The 12,805-nt window shown below is 36.6% G+C and overlaps 1 protein-coding gene across 1 annotated transcript; it reads right to left on the reverse strand.

Annotated features, from left to right (window-relative positions):
- Positions 1 to 9,122: 9,122 nt before the first annotated feature.
- LOC127673794 (vomeronasal type-1 receptor 4-like) lies at positions 9,123 to 9,992 on the reverse strand. The gene has a single exon (XM_052169550.1). The coding sequence runs from the start codon at positions 9,990 to 9,992 to the stop codon at positions 9,123 to 9,125; it is 870 nt and encodes a 289-aa protein (XP_052025510.1).
- Positions 9,993 to 12,805: the final 2,813 nt, after the last annotated feature.

Raw genomic sequence — 12,805 nt, forward strand, 5'->3', positions numbered from 1 at the left:
GGGTAATTGAAACCCCTTGAAATCTAATTACTAATCTGCTGTCTAGTGTTAATTGTCATTCCTTCTGTGATTCAAAGATATCAAATAAACCTGGAACATTGAATACACACAAACACATTTAGCATATTATATTCAGTCTGATAAGACAGTAGGATCCATAATAGTTCCATAATCAAATATGTACGGTTTATATAGGAATATGCTAAAAAGAGGACTCCCATGGAGGCACCCATTTGTACACATAACATATCTTGTAGTGACATCTTACTCATCCCAGTAAGGAGATCAAGATCTGACTTGTACTTCTTTTGTAAGATGGAAAATATTAAAAAACTGAAAGAGCAGTTTCAGGCTTCAGATAATTGCAAATTATCTATTGTGTGTCTGAATTTCTCTGGGATAGTGGCCCTCCAGGACAAAGAATACTAGGAAGACATTATTGGAAACTCAAGGGAAGTTATCTTCAGGAAGACTAATATTCTGTTTTGATGGAGCAATTGACATCGGGAGCCAAAATGTTTGTACAAGTGCTAACCTGGCCTTTACTATTGTAAAATGGATTTCTGTGCAACCAATCATATATGTTTTAAGAATGAAAAGATTGATGGACTGATTAGGATTCCATGTTTATGGGTCATTGACTTGATGGAGATCAAAAGCAATATTTTTCACAAGGTATCTTTAGTCTCCTTAATTTCTATTACCACTAACCTCTGTGTTTGATCTAAAATCTAAAGTTGTTTCAGGTTAAATGTTTGAAAGGCATTTACTTATGTCAGGACTAGCCCTTAACAATCTCTAAGCTAAAATATCACCAAATATTATTGAAGATTACAGCAGTCATGATTTAATTTGATTTTTCTGGACATGTGTGCATGTCTCAGAAATCTTTGTCTCAGACATTGAACTGTCTAATGAAAACTGTTTGTCTAACCTTATTTTCTGTTTCTGTAACATGCACCATCACCAAAATCAACATTGAGAGGAAAGATTTTCTATCACCTTGCATCTTACACAGTCTATCTTTAAAGAAAACTTGCCTAGGAACCTAGAGGCAGGATTTGAAGCAGAGATTATAACAGAACAATTTATACTGGCTTGCTCCTGCTGCTGGGCTCAACCTATCTTATTTTCTCTTGCATGGTGATTTCAGCTTGTGTTAAGTTAGCAAAAATAATACCAGTACGAACAAACACCGATGACCAATAAATAGCTGCACACTAGTCTAATTTCAAGTCGATACTGAGACAGAAAATACTGGGATGATTATATGGAGGTAAAAATAAATCAGGATATATTGGATGAAGATAGATCCTCTTCATTAAAAGAAAAAAAGAGGGAGGGAGATGGCACTTTCTAAATTTCAAAATTTAATCTACTACTTTCAAAGCATTTGTAAAATAAAGTACAGAAAAAAGTATAAGATAAGTCTAAGATGAGAAAGAAACCCTTTGAAAATCATCTCAAAAGAAAATAGAAAAACAAACTGGAGTTTATTTGACAGGGTTTATTCTTAATTTGTTGTGTGTTATAATTTGGTGTTTTGATGATGAAATTGAAACGACTTAAACATTAATGTTGGGTATTTGGTTTCATGCAGTACAGTGGTCTTTTGGAATTGGCACAATGGTGTGCACAGTTCAACAGAAAGAGAAGGGCTTTGAGGAATAGACCTTAGGGATCATTTAGGTACTTTGTATTTTACTAACTTTATTTCAAAGTTAATAAAGAGTAAGGGCATTCATATAGTTTACCAAATTGTGTGTGGATGATGTAATATTATTTCTGAATTTTGTAGAAGGGATTTTGGAAGTTCTATATGAGGTAAAAAGTAAAGGCAGATGCATGTTTGGAACTTTAGATGCATTTTTGAAGAAAGGTGACAAAATTTGGAATTAAGTTGATATTAGAGGATATATGTTAATCATCACAATTAATCTTCATTTTCCTCATTTTAGGTCAAATACAATCTAATTGGAATTATTCACTGTTTTTTTCTCATAGCAAAAATATTGTTTTATAAATCATCTCTGTATTGACCACAAATAAAGTTGTCCATTGAGTTTGGTAATCAGTTTTGTGGAACATTCCTTTCTTCTTCATGAACTAAACCTGGATGTAGGCAGACAGATCTGGCTGAACTGTGGTTCACTTTCATCTTGTGTTTGAAATTCTAGAATAAAGATTTACCTCTGTCTTCTGGAAGATGTAAAGAAAGAATAAAAAGATGGGGCTGAGGGTGGATGAAGTCATAATGTGCATGATTCAGGTTATTGTTCATTCCCAACAATCATTAATCCCATACTTAGAGTGAATTTGCAGTAGCCACATTGATTGAGATTTTGATTGCTTTCTACACTGTAACATTTATTATGAGGTTGTATCAAAAAAAATCACAGATGGAAGCTTTATATCTACACCACTGGGATATAATTTTGAGAGGAACTCATAAGGAAGAGAAAGCACTTTGAGGAGATTGGAAGTTGAGTGCTGGAATTCCAAAACACAAAAAAGCTAAATTCTAAATAATAATAATAATAATGATAATAATAATAATACAATAATAACAATGATGACGATGATGATGATGATGATGATGATGATGATGATGATAATGCATGCAGTTTTCAGGGCAATGTTTACATCCTGCCTTACCAGACCCATTTTGCCAAAGGAGAAATTTAAAGAATTACAGGAAAGCACAAACAAACAGGTTAAAGAATTGAACAGAACTATCCAGGATCTAAAAGTGGAGGTAAAAACAATAAAGAAATCACAAAGGTAAATAACTCTGGACATAGAAAACCTAGGAAAGAAGTCAGAAGTCATAGATGCTAGCATCAACAACAGAATACAAGAGATAGAAGAGAGAATCTCAGTGGGAGAAGATACCATAGAAAACATTGACACGTCAAAGAAAATGCAAAATGCAAAAGTCTCCTCACCCAAAATATTCAAGAAATCTAGGACAAAATGAGAAGTCCAAACCTAAGGATTATAGCTGTAGGAGAGATTGAAGATTTCCAAATTGATTGGCTGCTAAGTGTCTTCAACAAAGTTATAGAAGAAAACTTCCCTAACCTAAAGTAAGAGATGCCCGTGAACATACAAGAATCCTATAGGACTCCAGATAGATTGGAACAGAAAAGAAATTCCTCCAGTCACATAATAATCAAAACATCAAAGAAAGAAAGAAAGAATGTCAAAAGCAGTAAGGTAAGAAGGTCAAGTAACATATAAAGGCAGACCTAGCAGAATTACACCAGACTTCTCACCAGAGAAAATGAAAGCCAGAAGATTGAATAGATGATATATCCAATATATACCAACATATAAAATATATGCAATGAACTCAAGAAGTTAGACTCCAAGAACTAAATAACGCTATTAAAAATGGGGTATGCACATAAAGAAGGAATTCTCAACTGGGGAATACTGAATGTCTGAAAAACACCTAAATAAATGACATCCTTTTTTAAAAAAAAATATTTTTATTTTCTATATTCTTTGTTTACATTCCAAATGATTTCCCCTTTCCCGGGTCCCCCCTCCCCATATGTCCCATAAACCTTCTTCTCTCCATCCATTCTCCAATCATCTCCCTCCTTTTTCTCTGTCCTTATATTCCCCTCCAATGTTAGATCAATACTTTCCAGGATCAGGACCCTCTCCATACTTCTTCATGGGAGTCATTTGTTATGCGATTTGTGCCTTGGGTATTCAGGGCTTCTGGGCTAATTAATATCCACTTATCAGAGATTGCATTCCACGTGTATTCTTTTGTGATTGGGTTACCTCACTTAGGATGATATTTTCCAGATCAAACCATTTGCCTAAAAATTTTGTGAATTAAATGTTTCTAATTGCTGAGTAGTAATCCATTGTGTAAATATACCACATTTTCTGTATCCATTCCTCCTTTGAGGGGCATCTCTGTTCTTTCCTGCTTCTGGCTATTATAAATAAGGCTGCTATGAACATAATGGAGCATGTGTCTTTATTGCATGCTGGGGAATCCTTTGGGTATATGCCCAGGAGAGGTAGAGTGGGGTCCTCCGGAAGTGTCATGTCCAGTTTTCTGAGGAACCTCCAGACTGATTTCCAAAGTGGTTGTACCATCTTGCAGCCCCACCAGCAGTGGAGGAGTGTTCCTCTTTCTCCACATCCTCGCCAACACCTGCTGTCTCCTGAGTTTTTGACCTTAGCCATTCTGACTGGTGTAAGGTGAAATCTCAGGGTTGTTTTGATCTGCAAGGAAATGGCATCCTTAATTAGCAGAACAATGCAAATCAAAGAACCCTGAGATTCCACCTCACACCAGAGAGAATGGCCAGATCAAAAACTCAGGGGATAGCAAGTGTTGGAGAGGATGTGGAGAAAGGAATACTCTTCCATTTCTGCCTGGATTGCAAGCTGGTAAAACCACTCTGGAAATCAGTTAGGTGGTTCCTCAGAAAGTTGAACATTTTACTACCTGAAGGCCTGTTATACCTCTCTTGGGTGTATATCCAGAAAATGTTACAACATTTAATAAGGACACAAGGTACACTAAGTTCATAGCAACTTTATTTATAATAGCAAGAAACTGGAAAAAACACAGATATCCCTCAACAGAAGAATGTATACCGAAAATGTGGTGCATTTACACAATGGAGTACTATTCGGCTATTAAAAAAGAATGATTTATGAAATTCTTAGGTAAATGGATGGAGCTAGAAAGTATCATCCCAGGTGAGGTAACCTGATCCCAAAGAACACCCATGGTATGTATTCTATGATAAATGTGTACTAGCCCCAAAAGTTCAGAATACACAAGATACAACTTCTAGACTACATTAAGCTCAAAAAGAAGGAAGACGAAAATGTGGGTACTTTGATCCTTATTGGAAGGTGGATCAATATGCCCATGGCTCACAGCCAAGCAAGACTGGGCATACACTCCCCAATGGAGCAGCTACAGAAAGGACCCAAGGAGCTGAAGATGTTTGCAGCCTGCAGGAGGAACAATAATATGGTCCAAACAGCAACCCCGGAGTTCTCAGGGATCAAACCACCAACCAACGTGTACACATGGAGGGACCCATGGCTCCAGCTACATGTACAGCACAAGATGACCATTTCTGACATCAGTGAGTGACAAGGTCATTGGTCATATGAAAGCTTGATTCCTGAGAACAGGTGAATCCATGTCAGGAAATTGAGGAGGGATGTTAGCCAGGGAAGGGGGAATGAGATAGGGGGTTTTAGGACGGGTACTGAGGAAAGGGATTTGAAATGTAAATAAAGCAAATATCCAATTAAAATATATTTAGAACTCTTCCTTCTTCCTAAGGAATTTTTGAAATCTTGGAATCTCCTTCCAAGGACCAATCATTATTGGTCAGAGGCCTGAGATAAACACAAACCAAATCTTTCTCATTTTTTCCCTCTCAAGAAAGGCATTGTAATGGCTTATGATAGAGACCAATTTTCAAGAGTTTAATGAGACAAGTCATTTAGTCTTTAGTGCTTTAAGAAAGTACACGCTTGTAACCTTTCACATACTTGCAATTTAATATTATGAAAAGTTATAAAAGTCCTGCTATATCCAGAAACCTCAGATGTATCTGATATTCACTGTGTGAATTAAGATAAACAAGATGCAATGAGATATTTATTCTTTTTCCATTTGATATATTTTTTATTTACATTTCAAATGATTTCCCCTTTTGGCTTCCCACTCCCCAAAAGTCCCATAAGCCCTCTTCCCTCCCCCTATTTCCCCATCCACCCATTCCCAGTTCCCTGTTCTGGTATTCCCCTATACTGTTGCACTGAGTATTTCCAGAACCAGGGGCCACTCCTCTGTTCCTCTTGGATATCATTTAATATGTGGCTTGTGTTTGGGAATTCCACATTTCTAGACTAATATCCACTTATCAGTGAGTGCATACCATAAATGATCTTTTGAGACTGGGTTGCCTCACTTAATATGATGTTCTCCAGCTCTATCCATTTGTCTAAGAATTTCATGAATTCATTGTTTCTGATGGCTGAATAGTACTCCATTGTATAAATATACCACATTTTTTTGTATCCATTCCTCCGTCGAGGGACACCTGGGTTCTTTCCAGCTTCTGGCTATTACAGACAGGGCTGCTATGAACATAGTGGAGTATGTGTCCTCTGGGTACATGCCCAGGAGTGATATAGCAGGGTCCTCCAGAAGTGTCATGCCCAGATATCTGAAGAACCACCAGACTTATTTCCAAAGTGTTTGTACCATCTTTCAATCCCACTGGCAGTGGAAGACTGTTCCTCTTTCTCCACATCCTTGCCAACACGTGCCGTCTCCTGAGCTTTTAACCTTAGACATTTATTCTTAAATGCAGAATTTGGGAAAGTTTATTTTATACAACCACAGTAGAAGAGTGGAAAACTCAGGATCAGAAGAATGAGAGATATTAGGAATTAATTGATTGTCCAACATGTACAAGTCTTCAGTTATAATAAGTATCAATTTTCTGTCAGGAGAGTTGTCTCAAGTAGTAAAAATGTTTACTGTAGAATTCATGTAGCTGAGATTTTTACCTCCAAACCTTTAAACCCTAATTGAAGCTTCATCCACCTATAGTTACAGAGGCAGATAGAATAGGATCTCTGAGCCTGTCTGACCAGTCAGTCTAGTTAAACACATGAGCCTTAGGTTCTCTGACACTTAAACTCACAAATATGTGTAAGCTCTGAGGCCCTAATGTAACAGTACTGGCTATACTTATTGTTTCTTTCATGTGAACAATGTTAAGGCAGATCTTGTTTGTGATAGCCAAGAGCTAAAAACAATCCAGATACCTCACATAGAAGTATGCACACAGAACATGTTGTTCATTTATACAACGGAATACTACTCAGATATTAAGAATGAGTACATCCTGAGTTTTGCAGGTAAATGAATGTGACTACAAAATATCATCCTGAGTGAGATAACTTGGTCCCTAAATATTATGCATGGTATGTACTCACTAATATGTAGATATTAGTCAGAAATATACAGAAGGCTCTGGATAGAATCCACAGAACTAAAAATGGTTAAAAAGTTGAAGGGTCCAAGTGAGGACCCCTCAGTTCCACTTGGGAGGAGAAGCAGGAATCCTAAGAGGAGTGATGGGGGAATAATCGGGTGGGAAAGAAGGCATTGAGGGGAAGATTGAAAAACTATCATGTATTGGGTAGGAGGAACATGACTGAAGCCCTGATAGCCAGCAAAAAGAATGGAAACAGGGAACCTTTGGAAGTAGGAGGTGGATAGACCCACCAAAATGTATCAGAGACCTGGGAGGGGAAAGACTCTCAGGATTCAACAGGAGAGACCTTAGATGAAATGTCCTACAGCATGAGAGGGAACACATGATGCTATGGTATGCTCACAAAAATTTGTGTATCATGACTACCATCTGAAAGACACAACAAACAGCTGAAAAAGTCAGATTCAGATATTTACACCCACCTAATGGACAGGAGATGGTGACCCCTGTGGTTGAATTAGGGAAAAGCTGGAAGAAGCTCAGGAGGAGGGCTTCCCTCTCGGAGGACTAACAGTCTCAAATAATGTGGACCCCTGAGACCTCTCAGACAGTGGTCCACCAACTAGGCAGCATACACCAGCTGAAATGAGGCCCCCAAGATATACACAGGAGAGGACTGCCAAGTCTGGACCCAGTCAGAGAATATGAACCTAACCTTGTAGAGATTGAAGGCCCCAGGGTGTGGAGTTGTCTACTTGGGTGGGGGCTTGTGGGGTCAGGACATCCTCATGGAGATAGGGATAGGATGCATGGGATGTGGAACTTTCAGAAATTGGAAAAAATCTGGCAGTAAAAAACATTTAAATCATATTGAAAAAATACACATCTTAGAAGCTTGTATCTCAAAATATTGGTTTTAGAGTTATGGATTTCAGACTTTCGATAGCTATGATAAAACACCATGACAAAAAACATTTTGGGGAGGAAAACATTCATGTTTATCTTACACTTCCAAGCAATAGTTTATTGCTGATGGAAGGAAGGACAGGCACCTGAGGCAGGTAACTAAAATCAAGGACTGAAGCAGAAGTCATGGAGGAATGATGATTACAGGCTTCCTTCCCATGGCTTGCACAACGTTCATATCCATGAATGCCAACTCTCAAGGGATTACATCATTCACTGAGAGCAGGAACCTCTCACATCACACATTAATCTATGAAATGCACGACAGTGTGAGAATAGGGCAAACTCTTGGTGGTATTTTCCTAATTGAGGTTCTCTTTTTCCAACTTACTATCTCTGTATTGTTGACATAAAACTTTCCAGCACAAAATGTCGCATAGTTTGATTATAGTAATCAAATTTTCATTGAATATATGTACATTATATATAATATGTATAATATATATGTATAACATATAAGTATATATGTGTGTGTGTGTGTGTGTGTGTGTGTGTGTAGGAAATTATCACAAGTTATAATATAAAAATGACATTTCAGTTTCAACTATACCTTAATAAATATGGAATAGTATTGGCTGTAAAAAACAAAACGCAAGAATTCACTGACCTCAGCTTTTAGTGTCCATTGCTTGGTAAAAACTTCCCTTGTATCTTCATTACTATATTTACATGCAGGTGTTTTTTTGTTAGCCAAATCCTATTATGTCTGAATGTTTTCAGTTCAGAGCATATGGGTAATTAAACTATTTGACTACAATCATTGGTAAATGTTTCTGGCAACAGAAGTAAGTTAGAAAAAACTTGTTCAATAAATTTTAGCCTGTTCCTGTAGAAAAAGATAAATATCAACAAAATATATTGCAAACCAAAACATTGTTTTAGAAAGCATGACATTATCTATAAAACTTGATTAATATTGTTTATGTGACAAAATATAGGATATGCAAAATAAACTTTATAATATTTTCAATATTTGTATTTTTACAGATTATTTCATGAATGAACACCAACTGCTTTTGTGACATGATTGAATATGTAGATGTACTTGAATGAAATACATAGATTATTTAAAACCATACAATCTTGTTGTTACTGATATGGTTAGGATATATTGTTTCCTGTATAGGTAGAACAGAGTGAAGATTGACAGAATTAATGGCAGATCACCAAAAAGGGACACACAGTTGGGAAACTTGCAGTTACAATAAAACCCATGTTTACCAATAATGAGGTTGGATTATGTGCAAGAGACATGTTAATTTGTAAGAGGCAAGAAATTGCGTAAAAGAAGACAAAGGTGCTCACCAAGAGCAGAATGGTCTTTGTGGCTCTGATCTCAGGGGAGGACCTGAAGGAAAAATTGTTTCTATGAATGTGCTTCATTCTCTGCTTATGCTTGTAGAGAATGCAAACCATGTAGCCGCTGGAACAAAGCATCACCGACATGAGAAACACATCAGGAACACTTTGAAATATTGCATTGAGAAGGTCACCAACCTTGTCATCATGAACAGTATAACAGTATAGATACACCCTTAGGCGTGTAATGTTGCTATTGTTTGGTCTTGCTGTCATGTATATGGGAACAGCTATGTTTACTATTAATGACAGGACCCAGCTCATGTACACACAAGAAGAAATGTAACTTGGAGACTTGACTTTAAGCTGTGCCCACCTGGAGGCCTTTGGACTGATGGTGATGGCCTGGAAGACACTCAGAAAGCAGGTGCTGCTGATGGACACACCCCTCCCAATTCTGTGAAGATAGAAGCTTAGTTTGCACCCAATGTCATTGAGGAAGTCTTTCAACCCAAAAGCTGACACTGTGTGGGGAACTCCTTTACACAGGAGAGTTAAGAAGTTGGCTATAATCAAGTGCTGCAGAATCCAGTCTGTGAACTTTAACTTGTGCCCCTCAAAGTAAAACATCAGATAATGGTAGAGTAAAAAGAAGTTGCCCAGGATCCCAACTGCAGTCTGTAATAAGAAGATTATACTTATTACAATGTCACTGGCTTCCATGCTCCATATTATATTATATATTACATCCTACATTTTAAATTCATAATTAAGCATATACAGAAAACTTTCTTGATTATTTACAGGGCTTCACAAACTTCATTTTAATCTCAGAGTGTATAATGTATCATTCTTAATTTTGATCAAAGTATGTACCCCTTTATTTACATCTAAGCAGAAGCTGCTGCTCTAGCATTAGATAAGCTGATGAGGAAAAAAAGATAAGCTTATGTAAGTCAACTGTTTATACACCAATGCTTAGTTAATGAGGAAAGTGAGGACTTTTAAGTACACAAAGTTAACAGATAGTCTACTGTGATCCAGAACGTCCTAAAAAATCATGTGAGTCCATCTGTACAGCCCCATGTATTTTATATGCTTTATATAGTTTATATTTTCAAAATTATTGATGTGGTATTATTTTTGTAGTTGTGTTTTCCTTGTTTGTGTACCTGTTTTGTGTAGGATGAAATAGTAATTCCCAATAAATACTCAAAATTTTAATGTACAGCAGAAAATATAGCCCTGCAGTAACCAGTATCAGGAGAAGTATGTAAATACAAAAATGCCCCAATGTTTCCATTCAGCCCTATGTTTCATTTATACTTATGATGTTAAAGCAAATAAAATAATATCCTAAATGAAACCAATCAAACTCTCGCAACATACATTAATTTTCAAAAGAAAACAAGGAAAGTTAAAAGAGTGTGCATCACAACATTATGATTGTGGCCCTGATGATATACTTCAGTGCTAACTGGTACCTGAAACAGTGATCTTGGCCAGGACTGTAAGTTTTGCACACCACCCAAAACCAGCATGATGTGTATACACTGCCTTTTGTCAGCATCATTTTTTTGTGCTTTGTAACCAATGAATAACTTAAAGAGAGATGGGTCAGTATTTAAGATCACTGGGGTGCTCTTTCAGAGGATCTGAGTTTAGTGCTCAGTACAGATGACAGCTTACAGTCAACTGTATATCTAATCCTAGGGTTCCAAGAACATCTTTTGACATTTGAACATTTCAGCCAAATATGTGTTACACAGTAGTGCATTCATGCTTTCAAAAACACATACAGACACAAGGACACAAGGACACACACACACATACACACAGACATACACACTAAAAATAAACTGAATAGATTTCCAACCTCAGCTTGCTAAAATTTAAAAAAAAAAGGAAAATAATGCATTCCCTATAAAAAATATCATCAGGTTCATTGATATGTTTTAGCATGTAATAAAAGTTTCAATTTTCTACTTCAGAACATTGATTGTATCCTCAACTGTCAAATTCATCCAACATTTATATGTTTCTGTCCAAAGGTAGATATTCCGAATATCTATGAAAAGAAGATGGACCACTTCTGACTGTCAGTGTTTGGATTGGTAATCAATAGGTTTCTTTATTATGTAAAGTTTTCTCAGCATACTTTAGGAGGGAAGCAGCCTTATTATGATCTCAGACTACGTACTTTTCAGAGAACATGCAGTCCATGGCCTCATGTGACAAATTTAATGCTATCAATTCAAGCAATCTACATTTGGCTATGCTGTCAGATTTTGATTTTATGGATCATTTTACATTCTACCCTTTCTCTAAAGAACACCTCTAGAAACTGTAGAGTCAGAGAATAAATAGGCGAGATTATCAGGATTATGCTGTATTAAGCTGTAGCCTCATTTTAAAACAAGTTTTCAGCACCTGTATTCTAAGGAATTATCCTTTGGAATAAAGCACAAGAATTCAAGCAAGTGAAGGACTCATGAATGTGAGAGTGTCAGAGTCTGTGTTATGTGTGTATTACCTCATGTACATTTTGCCTGTGTCCTGAGCCCAGGATTCAGATGTGTCTCTAGTTGCTAGGTGTTGTGTGATGTAGTTCAATTCCAAGTTGAGTTTTTTTCAAAGTCATGCTTAGCTAGAGACTTCTGATGGGTTATCTTTTTGGAATTTGACTTACAGAGTCTCCTGAATGCACTCAAAGTTCTGTTCTTCTTGCCAGGATGCTGATTATAGTGCCAAGGTCTTATAGAGCCTGATATGTACTAAAGGGAGGAAGCCAGTAACTGAGATATGGGAATATAATTCTGTGACCTCACCTCCCCTTAGACATGCAATTAAAATTTTACCTTCAGTAGTAGTGAGAACCCAACTTTTCATAAAACAGGGGGAAACTTTTCTCAGCAGCTTTTCTCCTGGTGTCCTGCATCAAAAACAATTTTTGATATCTTTTCAATGAAATATAGCAGATTGCTGTGATTGTTATCTTCTAATTTCCCTGCAAACCAGTATGGGTGATGAAATTATTTGGTATGTCTTACATACATCACCAATACATACTTACTTCAACTCATTTCTGATTATCTGATATATCACAGCGCAATATTTAGTTTATCCATTCCTGAAATGAGTGTTCTGTATCATTAATTATAGAGTAGAATTTCAGGAACAGTAATATCTTCTTTGGGACATTTAATTTTTTTCAGAACAGTATGTGAATAATTTACATTCCCCTTGGAAAATGTTGGGATCAAGTGCTGTCTTTGAAGTTAATTTTTCATTTGCTTTTATACCTGAGTAAAACATCATTTATGAAGACTGGTTGATATCAGTAACAGGAGGGAAGCATTATTTTCCATAAAATAAACAGATTTTTCTGAAAATACATTCTCCAAGATGATGGAACAGGTTAAGATGATAACTCTTCATCCGGGCTCTTGTGAGAAATCACACTAATCCGATTGGTCTATTAAGCTAGATGTGGCTGAGTCTATTTTCTTCAGTTATTTCCAGTACTCTCTTTCTCT

Source organism: Apodemus sylvaticus, chromosome 23, assembly GCF_947179515.1.
Source record: "Apodemus sylvaticus chromosome 23, mApoSyl1.1, whole genome shotgun sequence".
NCBI classification, from domain to species: domain Eukaryota; kingdom Metazoa; phylum Chordata; class Mammalia; order Rodentia; family Muridae; genus Apodemus; species Apodemus sylvaticus.